Here is a 20,721-nt window from a genome sequence, read left to right on the forward strand (position 1 = left end):
TTATTTTCAAATGGTACCGGAGTTGTACTGTTTTAGCCTCAGGCAGAAAGTTGAAGAAGAGTCTGCCTGTGGTTATTGATGATCTTAGCAGGTTGTAACTAAGATCCATTGCTGTTCTCACACATAACTGAAGAGATGAGGTAACTTCAGCTGGGGAATGGCGTTCAGGGTCTCCTGCTATGAGGTATGTGCAGTTTAAATTTTTCTAGAGAAATGAATATGCTAGAAAATGCTGTTAATACCGGATTTATTTAAGGTAAGCCTGATTACAGTGATTTAATAACGACTAGTATCATGCTTGCTGTAAAAGGTAATATTCTTATTACTTTCTCACATTACTGAAAATAAGATAACGTTTGCTGGAAGTGTTTAAACATTTTTTTCTACATATTGGTGATAAAGCTTTATTGGGGCCCAGTTTTTTCCACATGGCTGGCTAGATTTTGCCTAGGGATAGTTTTTTATGGCCCTCTCACTGTGAGTACAGGTTGGGAGGGGCCTAATTTCAGGCCTAAATCGTGCAGTAGTTTTTGCAGCTTGAGACTTCCAGCTTCCCTGAAGGAGTCCCCTGAACACTTAGGACCTCTAAAAAGGGTTTTTGTGCCTTCAAAAGTTGTTGTATGGACAGATAGGGTCACTGCAGAGCTGTGGCAGTTTGTTGTGACTGTTAAAAAACGTTTATATCGTTTTTTTGATCCGGTTTTGAAACTAAGGGGTTAATCATCCATTTGCAAGTGGGTGCAATGCTCTGTTAGTCTATTATACACACTGTAAACATTTCGTAAGATTTACTGCTTTTTATCACTGTTTTTCAATTTCTGACAAAATTTGTTTCTCTTAAAGGCACAGTACCGTTTTTATTTTTTGCTTTTTTACATTTATCAAAGTGTTTTCCAAGCTTGCTGGTCTCATTGCTAGTCTGTTTAAACATGTCTGACATAGCGGAAACTCCTTGTTCATTATGTTTAGAAGCCATTGAGGAACCCCCTCTTAGAAAATGTACTGATTTTACTTTAAGTTATAAAGATCATATTCTGTCTTTAAAAGATTTATCACCAGAGGAAATTGACAAGGGGGAAGTTATGCCGACTAACTCGCCTCACGTGTCAGAACCTTTGACTCCCGATCAAGGGACTCCCGCTCAAGTGGCGCCAAGTACATCTAGCGCGCCCATGGCGTTTACTTTACAAGACATGGCGGCAGTTATGGATCATACCCTTACAGCGGTATTGTCCAAACTACCAGGGTTACAAGGAAAGCGAGACAGCTCTGGGACTAGAAAAAATACAGAGCTTTCTGACGCTTTAGTAGCTATGTCTGATATCCCCTCACAATATGCAGAAGCTGAGGCAGGAGAGCTTCTTTCTGTGGGTGATTTTTCTGACTCAGGGAAGATGCTTCAACTTGATTCTGATATGTCTACATTTACATTTAAGCTTGAACACCTCCGCATGTTGCTCAGGGAGGTTTTAGCTACTCTGGATGACTGTGACACCATTATAGTGCCAGAGAAATTGTGTAGATTGGATAAATACTATGCAGTGCCTGTTTACACTGATGTTTTTCCAATACCTAAAAGGTTTTCAGAAATTATTACTAAGGAATGGGATAGACCAGGTGTACCGTTCTCTCCCCCCTCCTATTTTTAAGAAAATGTTTCCAATAGATGCCGCTACACGGGACTTATGGCAAATGGTCCCTAAGGTGGAGGGAGCAGTTTCTACCCTAGCTAAGCGTACAACTATTCCCGTCGAGGACAGTTGTGCTTTCCTAGATCCAATGGATAAAAAGTTAGAGGGTTACCTTAAGAAAATGTTTATTCAACAAGGTTTTATTCTCCAGCCTCTTGCATGCATTGCCCCGGTCACTGCTGCTGCGGCCTTCTGGTTTGAGTCTCTGGAAGAGGCCTTACAGGTAGAAACTCCATTGGATGATATACTTGACAAGCTTAAAGCGCTTAAGCTAGCCAATTCATTTGTTTCTGACGCCGTTGTTCATTTAACCAAACTAACTTCTAAGAACTCAGGTTTTGCTATACAGGCGCGTAGGGCGCTATGGCTTAAATCCTGGTCAGCTGACGTTACTTCAAAGTCTAAGCTTCTCAACATTCCCTTCAAGGGGCAGACCCTATTCGGGCATGGACTGAAGGAGATCATTTCTGATATTACTGGAGGAAAAGGTCATGCCCTTCCTCAGGATAGGTCTAATAAATTAAGGACCAAACAAACTAATTTTCGTGCCTTTCGAAACTTTAAGACTAGCGCGGCATCAACTCCGTCTAATGCAAAACAAGAGGGAAATTTTGCCCAGTCCAAGCCGGTCTGGAGACCTAACCAGGCCTGGAACAAAGGATAGCAGGCCAAGAAGTCTGCTGCTGCCTCTAAGACAGCATGAAAGATCAGCCCCCGATCCGGTAACGGATCTAGTAGGGGGCAGACTTTATCTCTTCGCCCAGGCTTGGGCAAGAGATGTCCAGGATCCCTGGGCGTTGGAAATTGTGTCCCAGGGATATCTTCTGGACTTCATAGCTTCTTCCCCAAAAGGAAGATTTCACCTCTCACATTTATCTGCAGACCAGATAAAGAGAGAGGCATTCTTACATTGTGTTCAAGACCTCCTAGTTATGGGAGTGATCCACCCAGTTCCAAAGGAGGAACAGGGGCAAGGCTTCTATTCAAATATCTCCAAGAAAGAGGGAACCTTCAGACCAATCTTAGATCTCAAGATCCTAAACAAATTTCTCAGGGTCCAATCTTTCAAGATGGAGACTATTGGAACCATCATACCTATGATCCAGGAGGGTCAATACATGACTACTGTGGACTTAAAGGATGCTTATCTTCACATTCCGATACACAAAGATCATCTGTTTCTCAGGTTCGCCTTCCTAGACAGGCATTACCAGTTTGTGGCTCTTCCCTTTGGGTTAGCTACGGCACCAAGAATCTTTACAAAGGTTTTGGGGTCACTTCTGGCGGTCCTAAGACCGCGGGGCATAGCAGTAGCCCCTTACTTAGATGACATTCTGATACAGGCATCAGATTTCCAAATTGCCAAGTCCCATACGGACATTGTTCTGGCATTCCTGAGGTTTCATGGGTGGAAAGTGAACGAAAAGAAGAGTTCTCTATCCCCTCTCACAAGATTTTCCTTCCTGGGAACTCTGATAGATTCTGTAGAAATGAGGATTTACCTGACAGAGTACAGGTTGTCAAAACTTCTAAATTCCTGCCGTGTTCTTTATTATACTTCTCCCCCTTCGGTGGCTCAGTGTATGGAAGTAATTGGCTTAATGGTAGCAGCAATGGACATAGTTCCGTTTGCCCGTCTACATCTCAGACCGCTGCAACTCTGCATGCTCAGTCAGTGGAATGGTGATTACACAGATTTGTCCCCTCTACTAAATTTGGATCAAGAGACCAGGGATTCTCTTCTCTGGTGGCTATCTCGGGTCCATCTGTCCAAAGGTATGACCTTCCGCAGGCCAGATTGGACAATAGTAACAACAGATGCCAGCCTTCTGGGCTGGGGTGCAGTCTGGAACTCTCTGAAGGCTCAGGGGTCATGGACTCAGGAGGAGGCACTCCTTCCAATAAACATTCTGGAACTAAGAGCGATATTCAATGCTCTTCAGGCTTGGCCTCAGCTAGCGGCAGTGAGGTTCATCAGATTTCAGTCGGACAACATCACGACTGTAGCTTACATCAACCATCAAGGGGGAACAAGGAGTTCCCTAGTGATGTTGGAGGTTTCAAAGATAATTCAATGGGCAGAGATTCACTCTTGCCATCTATCAGCTATCCATATCCCAGGAGTAGAGAACTGGGAGGCAGATTTTCTAAGTCGTCAGACTTTTCATCCGGGGAGTGGGAGCTCCATCCGGAGGTGTTTGCACAGTTGATTCAACGTTGGGGCAAACCAGAACTGGATCTCATGGCGTCTCGCCAGAACGCCAAGCTTCCTTGTTACGGATCCAGGTCCAGGGATCCCAAGGCAGCGCTGATAGATGCTCTAGCAGTGCCTTGGTCCTTCAACCTGGCTTATGTGTTTCCACCGTTTCCTCTGCTCCCTCGTCAAACAGGAGAGAGCATCGGTAATTTTGATAGCACCTGCGTGGCCACGCAGGACTTGGTATGCATATCTGGTGGACATGTCATCCTTTCCACCATGGACTCTGCCTCTGAGGCAGGACCTTCTACTTCAGGGTCCTTTCAACCATCCAAATCTAATTTCTCTGCGGCTGACTGCTTGGAGATTGAACGCTTGATTTTGTCAAAGCGTGGTTTCTCCAAGTCGGTCATTGATACCTTAATACAGGCACGAAAGCCTGTCACCAGGAAAATCTATCATAAGATATGGTGTAAATATCTTCATTGGTGTGAATCCAAGGGTTACTCATGGAGTAAGGTCAGGATTCCTAGGATATTATCTTTTCTCCAAGAAGGATTGGAGAAGGGTTTGTCAGCTAGTTCCTTAAAAGGACAGATTTCTGCTCTGTCTATTCTTTTGCACAAACGTCTGGCTGAGGTTCCAGACGTGCAGGCGTTTTGTCAGGCTTTAGTCAGAATCAAGCCTGTGTTTAAACCTGTTGCTCCGCCTTGGAGTTTAAATTTAGTTCTTAAGGTTTTTCAAGGGGTTCCGTTTGAACCTCTGCATTCCATAGATATTAAGCTCTTATCCTGGAAGGTTCTGTTTTTAGTAGCTATCTCCTCGGCTCGAAGAGTTTCGGAGTTATCTGCTTTACAATTTAATTCCCCTTATCTCATTTTTCATGCAGATAAGGTAGTGTTACGTACCAAACCTGGTCTTTTACCTAAGGTGGTATCTAATAAAAATATCAATCAGGAGATTGTTGTACCGTCACTGTGTCCTAATCCTTCTTCAAAGACGTTCCGTCTTTTACACAATCTTGACATGGTTCATGCTTTAAAGTTTTATTTACAAGCTACTAAAGATTTTCGTCAAACATCTGCATTGTTTGTTGTCTACTCTGGACAGAGGAGAGGCCAAAAAGCTTCGGCAACCTCTCTTTCTTTTGGCTAAGGAGTATAATACGCTTAGCTTATGAGACTGCTGGCCAGCAGCCTCCTGAAAGGATTACAGCTCATTCTACTAGAGCGGTAGCTTCCACATGGGTTTTTAAAATTTGATACTTTTGCTTCTTCGGTGGCTATTTTTGGGAGAAAGGTCTTGCAGGCAGTGGTGCCGTCCGTTTAAGCGCCTGCCTTGTCCCTCCCTTCATCCGTGTCCTATAGCTTTGGTATTGGTATCCCACAAGTAATTGATGATCCATGGACTGGATACACCTTACAAGAGAAAACATAATTTATGCTTACCTGATAAATTTATTTCTCTTGTGGTGTATCCAGTCCACGGCCCACCCTGTCATTTTAAGGCAGGTGTTTTTTATTTTTAAACAACAGTCACCACTGCACCCTATAGTTTCTCCTTTCTCTTGCTTGTCTTCGGTCGAATGACTGGTAGTGGCAGTTAGGGGAGGAGCTATATAGACAGCTCTGCTGTGGGTGATCCTCTTGCAGCTTCCTGTTGGGAAGGAGAATATCCCACAAGTAATGGATGATCCGTGGACTGGATACACCACAAGAGAAATAAATTTATCAGGTAAGCATAAATTATGTTATATGTCTAGATATCTAGAGATCTATGTGAGAATATCTCTTTGAAAATCCGTCTGAGATATTGTTTAATGTGCATAAGATTGTAATGCTCTATCTTTTCGCTATCTCCATAGTTAAACATATGTCTATACAGATAAATCCATTTCTCAATGTATGTGTATGAATGTCAATGTAAAATACCTGCGTGTGATTTTTTTTTTCTAACCTCAGAGATCTCCTATCTTTGATCCTTTATAACTTTATTGTGCAATATAGTTTATAAAATAATTTTTATTAGACAGTGTTAATATGAGTGTAAGTTTACTGTAATGTATTTTTGAAGTGTTTCGTAAAACTTTTATGTTGCGGAAAACTGTTAACTACAGCTCTGCGAGCGTTTGAAAGGAATGTTGCGTAAAAGGCAATCGCAAATTTTTCCAAACTTGTAATATCTGTACAATAAAAATTGATTGCAAAAAGACCATATACGTTGCGGAAAACTCATACCACGCAACTTGTAATCTTGCTCAAATGTATTGAATTTTTTCTTTAGTGGGAGGTGCAGACTATCTGTTGGGGTGAGGAAGAGAAAAGGTTAAATAGGAACTCACAATTACATTTTAATTGTTCAGAAATTTTTCAGTTTACTTCTGCTATCAAATTTACTTTACTCTCTTGGTATTTGTTTGTTTAAAAGCATATATATATATATATATATATATATATATATATATATATATAGCAAAAGATAGAAGGCAGCACTCTGGTCTTAAATACAAAGGTTGTTTTATTTGTAGTGACGTTTCGGGGAAATTTTCCTCTTCCTCAGACTGAGTCTATATATATATTACTAGTAAAGTATGTGCACAGTTACAAAGTAATACTTCATCCAGGCTTCTAGCTAAAGAGATTTAGAAAGAAAACTGAATTGTTTTAGTAACAGATGATACCTGATTAAGCCCCATCCCTTCCTATGAAATGGATCAGGTCAGTTCTCAGAGACAGTTTCAAGTGACATATAGTTGATGTGGAGATATCCCATATAATATAATCAGCCTCAGTCAGTCTAATCACATATGTGCATGATGAAATTTCATAATCTGTCAGAGGATTCATGACATTGGTTTGGCGAAACAGATCTGTTGAGCTGAAAGGGATGTGTTTGCGTTTATATACTATATACTATAATTACAGACTCAATGAAGCTAAGAGAAGTGAGAGAAATGATATTGTAGAAACAAAGTATATTAAGGGAATTGATAGTATGAGAAGTGAGAGACATGATATTGTAGAAACAAAGTATATTAAGGGAATTAATAATATGAGAATGTGCATATTCTTCACAAAAATAGCAATTCCTGAACAAGGAGTCATCATCTCAATTTGAAGGGTTTTTAGGTTAAGAAGTAATTTGCAGAAGTACTTCTTCACAGAATGGGTTTTTATCTGCTGTCGAAATATGTTTTGTTAATTTTTAATGAAATTAACCACCATATATCTTTACTCAATTTACCCGTAAGTCCTTCCATTACAACCAATCAGAGGCTGGAACTCTTTCCAGTTTAAACTGATTGTGCGCGCTTATGGTAGCTGCTATCAGCCTCTGCTGTGTCAAGTCTTGCAGCGCTTTATAATTCAGAATTCTTATATTTTTTCTGGGATCACTGTTCAGTTTTTTTGTATTGTTTGTTTGTGTGAGACAGAAGAATTTTAGCCATTGTGGTTTGCAGTTTAATAAATGAAGGTTTTATTAGTTTGTGAAACAATGTGTCCATTTGCCATTACTTGCCACATTGCTTGCTACATACCAAATCAAGGGTACCTGAACACGGATTGTGCAAAATATAGAATTGCCAAATGTCTCCACACAAATACTGGACAATATGTAGGTAATTGGTCACAATGCTGGTAGGGTCAGACAATGCCCCCAAATATCATTACTCTTGAACCAGCCTTGTATATATTTCATAAGCATTCATTTTACCGTTGACTGCTAGTAACATACAAATAAATTATTTTACCTCTTTGGTTGCCATTTATACTTGTAAAGAGTGGTGGTGTGACCTTCTTACATTTAGCTAACACTCAAAGAGTTTATAATAGTGGAGATTTAAATGTCCAGTATTTTTTGTGGAGATTTTATTGGCTAAAATACTGGGCTGTTTGGTTGAATACTGGACACCTGGAAAGGGTCTGCTAAGTTAAATATATATATATACAGTATAAACTATAATAATTATGAGCCAGACAAAAGTACAATTTACTGTAATAGTGTATAATGCATATTTCCTTTTCTTTGGCAGGATGCAGACAGATGTGGGACAATATAACTTGTTGGCCGTCTGCAGCAGTAGGGGAGGTGGTTGTGCTTCCGTGCCCAAATTATGTTGACTTATTTTCCAATCCAAATGGTAAGAGAAATGTTTTGTTCAATTTTATTGTAAGAGTTCACTTGCATAGAGCTGTCATACAATTATTATGCAGTTGCCTATGGTCACGTTTACCCTTAGGGGTTTCTACTCTACAAATACCGAACTGCTGAACATTAAATGAAAAGGTAAATTATATGAAAAGTGGTCACAATACATAATAATAATTATCAGGAATTTAATTTGGAGTTTAATGTGCCTGTAAGTTTAATAGTTCTCTTCCAGCTCTCTTAGGCCTGATGAACAAAAATGCCACGAGAGAGCTCATTTCCATTAAAAATTATGTTCAATGGCATCTGATCAGTTGTATTGCTTTTGACTGTTTTTCACCACTAGAGGGCATTAGTTCATGTGTTTCATATAGATAACATTGAGCTCACACACGTGAAGTTACCTAGGAGTGAGCACTGATTGGCTAAAATGCAAGTCTATCAAAAGAACTGAAATAAGGGGGCAGTTTACAGAGGCTTCAATTCAAGGTAATTACAGAAGTAAAACCTGTGTTATTATAGCTGTGTTGCTTATGCAAAACTGGAGAATGGGCGATAAAGGGATTATCTATCTTTTTAAACAAAAAAAATTCTGGTATTGACTTTCCCTTTAATTACAAACACCAGTGAAATGGGTAACGAATCATGAATCTTAAAGTGACAAAACAGTCAATTGTATATATTGTGAAAAAATGTATGCATCACTGTATTACTTTATTTAACAGTATATAAATGTGTAATATTAGGTAAAAATAGTTCAATTATGCAAAATAATCAACATTTACCAATAGTCATATGTCGACTGGTAAAATTATTACAAATCATGACCTATTCCATACCATTGGAAATGTAACAACAGGTAACACTTCATCAAAGTATGAAATTCCATAAACTTTAAAAACACAAGTAACATGACCAAGGATCAGGGATTATCTAGGCAAAATATCATAATGAAATACAATTTGGGTGACAAGTGTGTGAATAAATGGATGTGGGGTATTTGAGTACTCAAATGGTGAATGAGGGCATAGGAAGTGATAATATTACAGAAAGGAAAAATATGTAAATGTTACAAATAAATAATTATAACCCTTATGACTTTTAAATATTTATGCACAACAAGCTATTCTACGTATGCTGGAGTGGGCTATAGGAAGTCAACTAGGGCTAATAAGAAATAGATAATTGAGATGTTTTATACGGACACTTCTATTGGCAGCGCCACACATTATTATTATTATTATTATTATTATTATTATTATTACTACTATTTTTATTTTATGTCATAAGTCTAGTTGTAGAAGCATATTAAACAAACAAATAAATAATAATGTAGTATTGCAGCGAGTAAGCCCAATAGAATACTTGGTTGTATAGACAGAGGTATTTACATTGTTGCCAACATTTAAAAAAAAATCTCCAGGGATACTTTTTTTAGATCATGAGCCAGCTTGCCGGACAGATAGCTCAGCAAGCCGGACAGATAGCTCAGCATGCTAATAGACTGTGGCTGAGCTCTGTAGCAACCCGAGGGTTGCAGGTTCGATCCCTGGCGAGGTCCACTCATCCTTCCGAGGTCGATAAAATGAGCAGCGCCTTGAGACCCTGACAGATGATTAGCCGCGCTTTACAAGTACCCAATACAATACGATACAATACTTTGCAGCAGAACAAGCAATCAGGTTACCGGAGTATTGACAACATTCTATTCAACTGCTCTGCCCACTCAGTTCTACAATTAGAACACACCCATTTGATAGTAATGGTATAATTTAGACTTATCCATAGCTTATTATACAGAATACAGCACCAATCTCTTACACCTACCCCATAATATTGACAATGCCAGTCTCTCGAACACATACTAGGCATATGCTTATTGTTACAACACAGCATCAAAATTAGGCAGACAAATAATATGTGAACCCATTCAATAATAATAACAATATTCCAGTAGGTGTTAATTATATTTTTATATGACTGTCACAGCAATAGAAAAAATATTAATGTATACCATTTTAATTAGAGGTAAAGGTTCCTAGACAGAACGGTAATTGCAAATACAGACATCTCCCAACCACAGAATGCACAATCCTGCATATTTAGAATTTCATCATTTGCAGTCAACATGTATTAAAGTGTCTAATTTAAACAAATAATACATTTGCAGCTCAGCTGCACCACTCCGAATCTCTTGGAGGGGACATTTCCAGCGACAAAAAAAAAAAAAAAAAAAAATCCAGGGAAAAACAACAAAATCCTGAAAATCAGGGCCTGTTGGTAACTATGGTATTTGCAGCAGAAACAGTAAGGTTCTTATGCCACTTTACAGATTAGTTAGATCATCTTGAGTACTGTGTAAAGTTTCAGAGGCCATATTTCCAAAATGATATGAATAGACTGGAATCTGTTCAAAGCAAGGCTACTAAAAGTGTGCATAATCTAAAGAATACAACTTACAAAGAGGTGATATGAATAACTCAGATATTAAGGGGATTAACTAAACTAAGGCTGTGTTTTTCACAAAAAGAGCAATTCCAGGGGGGTCATGATCTAAAGCTTAAGGATAGAAGGTTCTGGAGTCATTTGTAGAAGCACTTCTTCACAGAATAGGTGGTTGATTTATAGAAAAAGCTTCCATTAGGGGTGGTAGAGACATACACTGGGGGGACTTCAAGAATGCCTGGAATAAGCATATTGCTATCTTGCAAACTAATGTCTGGGATCTGCATAATGCTATCCTACAAACTAATGCCTGGGATAAGCACAAGGCTATTCTACAAACTAATGCCTGGGATAAGCATAAGGCTATCCTACAAACTAATGCCTGGGATAAGCATTAGGCTATCCTACTAACTAATGCCTGGGATAAGCACAAGGCTATTCTACAAACTAATGCCTGGGATAAGCATAAGGCTATCCTACAAACTAATGCCTGGGATAAGCATTAGGCTATCCTACTAACTAATGCCTAGAATAAGCACACAGATATCCTACAAACTAATGCATGGAATAAGCATAAAGCTATCCTACAAACTAATGCCTGGGATATGCATAATGCTATCCTGCAAATGAATGTCTGGGATAAGCATAAGGCTTTCCTACAAACTAATGCCTGGATTAAGCATAAGGCTATCCTACAAACAAATGCCTGGGATAAACATAAGGCTATCCAACAAACTAATGCCTGAAATAAGCATAAGGCTATCCTACAAACTAATGCCTGGCATATGGATAAGGCTATCGTACAAATGAATGCCTGGGATAAGCGTAAGGCTATCCTACAGACTAATGCCTGGGATAAGCATAAGGCTATCCTACAAACTAATGCCTGGAATGTGCATATGGCTATCCTACAAACTAATGCCTGAGATAAGCATATAGCTACCCTACAAACTGATGTCAGGGATAAGCATAAGGCTATTCTACAAACTAATGCCTGGCATATGCATAAGGCTATCCTTCATACTAAATAAGCCCCTACTTTTAGGACATTTTGGGCAGACTTGTTGGGCCTATGGTTCTTATCTGCTTATGTTTGAAACATGTTTAAAAAAACATTAAACACACAGCATGTCATTTTGTAATTAGCAGGTCTATTTAAAGCTGGCAGAAAGTGCATACCTAGATATCTACAACTCACAGGCGGATAGAGACAACGGCCATAGAAAAGCTTGGTTTATCCAGCATAGGAATGAACATCTTTTAAAAACCCACATACAAAGCACTGCAATACAAAAGATTTTGGAGTTCTATGTTTTCCATTTATCTCAATAGAATCACAAATATGAGGCTCCACACCTATTTCACAAAACAGAAATCCCTAAGCTATTATAAACCTTTTCTTGTGAAACTCAAATTAATTCTCTTGTTAATTTAATTACCATTTCGTTTTTTTCCCTAATGTGACTAGAATTTTAATAATTTATTTATTTCCTTTATGTAACGTCACGTGTAATAAATACCAAAGCCCAGAGGCAACATTAATATATTATATTTATATAAACTTTACTAAACCTTCTTAATATAGAGTTCAATAGTTTGTTCCAGAGAATATCATTTTAGATTATTTTCCCTTACAAATCTAACAAAGAATTTCTTTTGAGTTTCAGCAAGATATTGAAAGGGAACATTGGTTTATACGTTCTTTGTGTGCTTGTGCAATGGGACTAGGCTTGTCTGACAGCCAATCAGTGCAATAGAACCTTTCATTTGTTATATTCATTGCCTGGTTCCAACATGCTGAGTGATTGCATTTTTTGTTTGATCTGACACTACACCCAACCTCAATACAGTTTTAACCAAAAGAAAACTCTGTTTATTAACATTTTGACACCCTGTTTCTCTTGATAATGTCATATTGATATAGTCATATGGTACATAATACCCAGCTATTTGCTAGCTCTATTCAGTTAGTAAAATACATGTTTGAAAAAATTGATTATAATTTGATAGTTATTGATTTTTTGGTTATTTATTATTATTATCTCCTGAGAGACTGTAATTTATAGTCATGTGATTGTGATGTACTTGGTACAATATTAACTACACAAGACTACTAGATCTAGTGGTCTACTTACTTATATACATATTTGGGTCGTTTTATCAAACTCATATGCGCCACTGTCTGCTGCAGCTCGCCTCTGGTGAGCTGAATTCCGCTGACTGAATTCAGCATTGCACAAGAGCGCTATTTTGCGCTTGCGTGCATTCTCGCCCCCTGCCCGCACACTTCCAATCAGGCTCGAGCAGGGGCTGTCAATCTCCCAGGTCAGACGAGACCAGTGAGATTCAAATTCACCACCTAAGAGGTGGCAAAAGGTTATGGAAGCTACCCCATTGTCTTTATTTCCTTACACCTAGATTTAGAGTTTTGCGTTAGAAGGGGTGCGTTAGCTACGCGTGTTTTTTTCCCCCCACACCTTTTAAACAACGCTGGTATTTAGAGTTCTCTGAAGGGCTGCGTTAGGCTCCAAAAAGGGACGGTAGAGGATAATTTACCGCCACTTCAACTCTAAATACCAGCGTTGCTTATGGACGTGGCCAGCTTCAAAAACGTGCTCGTGCACGATATCCCCATAGGAAACAATGGGGCAGTTTGAGCTAAAACCTAACACCTGCAAAAAAGCAGCGTTCAGCTCCTAACGCAGCCCCTTTGTTTCCTATGGGGAAACACTTCCTAAGTCTGCACCTAACACCCTAACATGTACCCCGAGTCTAGACACCCCTAACCTTACACTTATTAACCCCTAATCTGCTGCCCCCGCTATCGCTGACCCCTGCATTTTATTATTAACCCCTAATCTGCCGACCGCACACCGCCGCAACCTACATTATCCCTATGTTCCCCTAATCTGCTGCTGCTAACATCGCCGACACCTACATAATATTTATTAACCCCTAATCTGCCCCCCCCAACGTCGCCACTACCTAACTATACTTATTAACCCCTAATCTGCCGACTGGACCTCGCCGCTACTCTAATAAATGTATTAACCCCTAAAGCTAAGTCTAACCCTAACACTAACACCCCCCTAAATTAAATATAATTTAAATCTAACAAAATAAAATAAATCTTATTAAATAAATTAATCCTATTTAAAGCTAAATACTTACCTGTAAAATAAACCCTAATATAGCTACAATATAACGAATAATTATATTGTAACTTTTTTAGGATTTATATTTATTTTACAGGCAACTTTGTATTTATTTTAACTAGGTACAATAGCTATTAAATAGTTAATAACTATTTAATAGCTACCTAGTTAAAATAATTACAAAATTACCTGTAAAATAAATCCTAACCTAAGTTACAATTAAACCTAACACTACACTATCAATAAATTAATTAACTAAACTATCTGCAATTATCTACAATTAAATCAACTAAACTAAATTACAAAAAAAACAAACACTAAATTACAAAAAATAAAAAAAGATTACAAGAATTTTAAACTAATTACACCTACTCTAAGCCCCCTAAAAAAATAACAAAGCCCCCCAAAATAAAAAAATGCCCTACCCTATTCTAAAATAAAAAGTTAACAGCTCTTTTACCTTACCAGCCCTTAAAAGGGCCTTTTGCGGGGCATGCCCCAAAGTAAACAGCTCTTTTGCATTTAAAAAAACATACAATACCCCCCCAACATTACAATCCACCACCCACATACCCCTAATCTAACCCAAACCCCCCTTAAAAAACCTAACACTAAGCCCCTGAAGATCTCCCTACCTTATCTTCACCACGCCGGGTATCACCAATCCGTCCAGAAGCGGCGAGGTCCGGTCAGCAGATTAGGGGTTAATACTTGAAGTTAGGTGTCGGCGATGTTAGGAAGGGCAGATTAGGGGTTAATACTATTTATTATAGGGTTTTTGAGGCGGGAGTGAGGCGGTTTAGGGTTAATACATTTATTAGAGTAGCGGCTAGGTCCGGTCGGCAGATTAGGGGTTAATAAGTGTAGGTAAGGTAGCGGCGACGTTGTGGGGGGGCAGATTAGGGGTTAATAAATATTATGTAGGTGTTGGCGTTGTTAGGGGCAGCAGATTAGGGGTAAATAGGGATAATGTATGTGACGGCGGTGTGCGGTCGGCAGATTAGGGGTTAAAAAAATTATTAGAGTGGCGGCGATGTGGGGGGACCTCGGTTTTGGGGTACATAGGTAGTTTATGGGTGTTAGCCCATGAAGCTCTTAACTCCTGACTTTTTTATGTGGCTGGAGTTTTGTCGTTAGAGTTCTAACGCTCACTTCAGCCAAGACTCTAAATACCGGCGTTAGGAAGATCCCATTGAAAAGATAGGATACGCAATTGACGTAAGGGGATCTGCGGTATGGAAAAGTCGCGGCTGGAAAGTGAGCGTTAGACCCTTTCCTGACTGACTCTAAATACCAGCGGGCGGCCAAAACCAGCGTTAGGACCCGTTTTGACGGCTAACGCAGAACTCTAAATCTAGGCGTTAATTTCCCACTTCCCTTTCCCTCATTTCAAATCAGATTTTTCGTCAGGTAAAAATAAATATCCGTTTTGCCAAAGCCCCTTTTATCTTTCTGTCTATCTATCTATCTATCTATCTATCTATCTTTCTCTCTCTCTCTCTCTCTCTCTATATATATATATATATATATATATATATATATATATATATATATATCACTCTCTCACTCTCTCTCTCTATCTCTGTCTCTATCTCTCTCTCTCTCTCTCTCTCTCTCTCTCTCTCTCTATCTATCATCTATATATTGCTCTTTTTATCTGTCTGTATTATTTATCTGTTGTTATTCCTTACCGTCTACTTCAATTGTTTTTTGAATATCTCTATATATCTGTCTTCACGTCTCTCACTCTGTTGTTACATGAATACATATATGTTAAAGGATCAGTAAAGCCAAACTTAAAGGGATAATCTAGTCAAAATTAAACTTTCATGATTCAGATACTGTGAGTGTCTGACTGGAAAACCAGTCTAGGCCGGCAATTATTTTAGAATCAGATCCATAGTAAATAATGGCTTGTATGACACAAGTTAAGTCTTCAATGATGCAATATACATTACTGCGAGCCAGGCATGTTGTTTGAATCCTGATCCCCTAGTAACAAGTAGCATATGTGCATATGCTACTAATATAGTAATCTCTTTTACTAGAAGCATTTTTGCTAATGGAAGTATATTGCAAAAATGATTCTATTAAAAATGTAAATGCACTCCTGCACCCAAATCAATGCTTCAAAGTATGTAATTGTCCATTAATAAATCAGTATAGAGTAAAGTTTATAGTTAGGCCCATAAGTATTTTGACAATGACATTTTTTTCATAATCTTGTCTATACCAAACTATAATAGATTTACAATGAAGAAATCAAGATGTGATTGAAACACAGAGGGGCTTACCAAAAATATTATATGAACCATTAACAATTCCAGCAATTTTCATACATAGTCCCCCCCATTTTCCAGGGGCTCAAAAGTAATTGGACAGACTAACATCATAATAAATAAACTGATCATTCTTAATACTTGCAGTGAAGGACTGTCTGAAGTCTGGAACCAATGGGCATCCCTAGTGATACTTTGCTAGGCCTTTACTGCAATTTGTCTTAAGGTGTTGCTTGTTTGTGGGTCTTTCTTCATTCAGTTTTGCCTTTAACAAGTAAAATTTATGTTCAGTTTTGTTGAGATCAGGTGACTGACTCAGCTATTGAATAATTGTTTACTTTTTTGCCTTGAAAGCTTATTGGTTGCCTTTATAGTAAGTTTTGTGTCATTGTCCTTCAGTACTGTGAAGCGTCATCCTATAAGGTTTGCAGCATTTGGCTGAATCAAATAGTATAGCCCTATACACTTCAGAATTCACCTTGCTGTTTGTCACCATTTATATCATCAATAAAGACAAGTGACCCAGTTCCTTTGGAAGCCATACATGCCATAACACTCCACAATGTTTCGCAGATTATGTGTTATGCTTCATCATCATTCTTTCCCTTTGTCATACTCTTCTCTTCCCATCATTCATGCTGATTTTAGGTTAATCTTAGTTTCATCTGTCCAACTATTATTGTTCCAGACCTGGGCGGACTGTTTATATGTTTTCAGGCAAACTCTGATCCAGCATTCTTTTTACTGATAATTACCAGTGCACCTTGTGGTATACACTCTGTATTTAGTTTCACAAAGTCTCTTGGTTGTAGATTTTGATAATGATATGCATACCTCCTGGAGAGTGTTCAACTCCAGACCTTATAACGGTTTAATTGTTAATGAAATGAGGGAAGAGGGAACAGCACACACCTGATCATGGAACAGCATCACAGTCAATTGTCCAATTACTTTTGGGTACCATGAATAGAAAACCATTCACTAAGTTTCGATGCAAATACTCTCAAATTAAAAGAATATGAAGCCCAAAAAATGTCTAATTCAGACAGAGCATACAAATGTTAAATCATTTCCAATTTACTTCTTTTTGCTTAGTCCACCTGGTATTCTATGTTGAAGACATACCTAGGTAACTGTCTGGAGCACTATGTTGCCGAAAATAGTGCTCCAGATAAATGCACACCTGAACTTTCCTCCTTGCTTTTCAACAAAAGATACCAAAGAGAACATAGAAAATTGGATAATCTAAGTAAATCAGAAATTTGTTTCAAATGTCTTCATGTTGCTCTATCTGAATCATGGAAGAAAGAAAAAAAATCAGGTTTCATGTCATTTTAAAGCTGCATGTTAAAGCCCAAATTCATTTTATAACTTCAACTCCAACATTTTTTTTCTAAATAGCTAAAATAAGTATAATTTTATCAATATGCTTATATTAATGGGCCTAACTGTATATTTTCCTGCAATGTTATTCAGAAGTTGATCCCAATACATTCCTCTGCAGGGATAATATACCTTTTTAAATATAATCAAAATCACAGTATTCCATAAGTATTTCACCTTATAATGCCCTCTGTTGAACGATTCCCAATCTGTCTTCATCTTCTCTGCTTTATTTATTATAAGCAGCAGCAGCAGCAAGCGGTTTAACCAACACGGAGGCAAGTTTCCTGTAGTGCGCACTTGCGGTGCATTTATATTTATTTACCTAAAAATCCTGATGTCATTAGTAAAACTACTGCACATGCATGGCAAATTTTACTAACAATGTAAGCGTTTAAATGCTGCTAGGTGTTTGTAGAGCGCCAACAGATTCCCCAGCGCTATAAGCATAGGCGGTATACAAGATAACATTTATAGGGATCAAATGGGTAGAGGGCCCTGTCGAGAGTTGCACTGTTGTAGTCGGCTCTTATGAAAGTGATCTACAAACAGCTGGGCTTCTAAGGAGTTCAAGCGGAAAGCAATGGAGTTATGAAAGGTTAGTGTAGGTTGTATGCATCCCTGAATAGTAGAGTCTTTAGGGAGCGCTTGAAGCTGTTAAAACTAGGGGATAGTCTTGTGGGGCAAGGCAGGGAGTTCCACAAGATGGAAGCCAGTCTGGAGAAGTTCTGTAAATGGGAATGTGAGGAAGTAACAAGAGAGGAGGAGATCGTGAGCAGAGTGAAGGCACTCTGTATGTCAGAGTGAGGATTTTGTGTTTAATCCTGGAAGCAAGAGAAAGCCAGTGAAGGGATTGGCAGAGAGATGCAGCAGATGAAGAGCTTTATCCAAGGACTGAATGTGAGGAGTGAAAGAAAGGTCTGAGTCAAGTGCTAAGACATATTTTATTCTGAAATTTACAAAGCTGTGCTGAAAGGGTCAAAATTAAAGGGACATTAAACACTTTGAGATGTAATATAAAATTATACATTTTAAATATAAAAAAACTCTGCAATATACTTTCATTATTTATTTTGTCCCCTTTTTCTGTAATTCTATTCTGAAATAGGGAGCTTTTCATTTCCTGTTAGAAATGAAAGTGCACACAGCCATTGGCTGCACACTCTAGTGACCTATTTATAACGGTCCCTAATTGGCCACAGCAGAGAAGGTAACCTAAGTTACAACATGGCTGCTTCCATTGTTTTATAGACACTAAAACTTTACACTTATTTTGTCAATATTTAAACAGCTAATGAAACTTTTAAAAATACATCTACATATTATTCTCAGAATAATCTTTTCTTTCAATGCATCATTCTATATAAAATGTATTTAGCGTTTAATATCCGTTTAAATTCTATGATTTGGATGGGTCATGCAAGTACAGTATCTCACAAAAGTGAGTACACCCCTCACATTTTCGTAAATATTTTATTATATCTTTTCATGTGACAACACTGAAGAAATGACACTTTGCTACAATGTAAAGTAGTGAGTGTACAGCCTGTATAACAGTATAAATTTGCTGTCCCCTTAAAATAACTCAACACACAGCCATTAATGTCTAAACCGTTGGCAACAAAAGTGAGTACACCCCTAAGTGGAAATGTCCAAACTCGGCCCAAAGTGTCAATATTTTGTGTGGCCACCATTATTTTCCATCACTGCCTTAACCCTCTTGGGCATGAAGTTCACCAGAGCTTTACAGGTTGCCACTGGAGTCTTCTTCCACTCCTCCATGACAACATCACGGAGCTGGTGGATGTTAGAGACCTTGCACTCCCCCCACCTTCTGTTTGAGAATGCCCCACAGATGCTCAATAGGGTTTAGGTCTGGAGACATGCTTGACCAGTCCATCACCTTTACCCTCAGCTTCTTTAGCAAAGCAGTGGTCGTCTTGAAGGTGTGTTTGGGGTCGTTATCATGTTGGAATACTGCCCTGCGGCCCAGTCTCCAAAGGGAGGGGATCATGCTCTGTTTTAGTATGTCACAGTACATGTTGGCATTCATGGTTCCCTCAATGAACTGTAGCTCCCCAGTGCCGGCAGCACTCATGCAGGACCAGACCATAACACTCCCACCATCATGCTTGACTGTAGGCAAGAAACATTTGTCTTTGTACTCCTCACCTGGTTGCCGCCACACACGCTTGATACCATCTGAACCAAATAAGTTTATCTTGGTCTCATCGGACCACAGGACATGGTTCTAGTAATCCATGTCCTTAGTCTGCTTGTCTTCAATAAACTGTTTACGGGCTTTCTTATGCATCATCTTTAGAAGAGGCTTCCTTCTGGGATGACAGCCATGCAGACCAATTTGATGCAGTGTGTGGCGTATGGTCTGAGCACTGATTGGCTGACCCCCCACCCCTTTAACCTCTGCAGCAATGCTGGCAGCACTCATACGTCCATTTCCCAAAGACAACCTCTGGATACGATGCTGAGCACGTGCACTCAACTTCTTTGGTCGACCATGGCGAGGCCTGTTCTGAGTGGAACCTGTCCTGTGAAACTGCTGTATGGTCTTGTCCACCATGCTGCAGCTCAGTTTCAGGGTCTTGGCAATCTTTTTATAGCCTAGACCATCTTTCTGTAGAGCAACGGATACTCAGAGAGTTCTTTGCCATGAGGTGCCATGTTGAACTTCCAGTGACCAGTATGAGAGAGTGTGAGAGCAATGTCACCAAATTTAACACACCTGCTCCCCATTCACACCTGAAACCTTGTACACTAATGTGTCATATGACACCGGGGAGGGAAAATGGCTAATTGGGCCCAATTTGGACATTTCCACTTAGGGGTGTACTCACTTTTGTTGGCAACGGTTTAGACACTAATGGCTGTGTGAGTTATTTTGAGGGGACAGCAAATTAACACTGTTATACAGCCTGTTCACTCATTGCTTTCCATTCTAGCAAAATGTCATTTCTTCAGTGTTGTCACATGAAAAAATATAATAAAATATTTACAAAAATCTTAGGGGCGTACTCACTTTTGTGAGATACTGCATATTAGACTCTTCAATGTACTTATATTATTAAAGTTACTGTTCTCTTGGTTTACTAGCTTGTGATTGGTGGCTACACACATATGCCTTTTGTCATTGGCTCACCAGTTGTGCTCAGCTAGCTCCCATTAGTCCACTGCTATTCTGGAACTGTCTCTTCAACAAAGGATACAGAGTGAATGAAGCAAATGTCCTGAAAGAAACAAAATGGGAAGTCTATTAAAATTGCATGCTCTATCTGAATTGTTTCATTTTTACTTTCACGTCACTTAAAATTTCATGTCAGTCAAATCGGTAAGCTATTTGTTAGTAAGGGCAGTGCACAAAAACAAACAATCTTTCCTCCATTAAAAATGTACTCACAATCGTT

At 38.8% G+C, this 20,721-nt stretch overlaps 1 protein-coding gene across 1 annotated transcript in view; it reads left to right on the forward strand.

Moving 5' to 3' along the window:
* Positions 1-20,721, forward strand: part of VIPR1 (vasoactive intestinal peptide receptor 1) — a 576,370-nt gene that overhangs the window by 318,619 nt on the left and 237,030 nt on the right. Inside the window, exon 3 of the mRNA XM_053713746.1 lies at positions 7,922-8,029. Within this exon, the coding sequence (XP_053569721.1) occupies positions 7,922-8,029 (108 nt within the window). The remainder of the gene's footprint in view (positions 1-7,921; positions 8,030-20,721) is intronic.

The sequence above is a fragment of the Bombina bombina genome, chromosome 5 (assembly GCF_027579735.1).
Source record: "Bombina bombina isolate aBomBom1 chromosome 5, aBomBom1.pri, whole genome shotgun sequence".
Taxonomy (NCBI): Eukaryota; Metazoa; Chordata; class Amphibia; order Anura; family Bombinatoridae; genus Bombina; species Bombina bombina.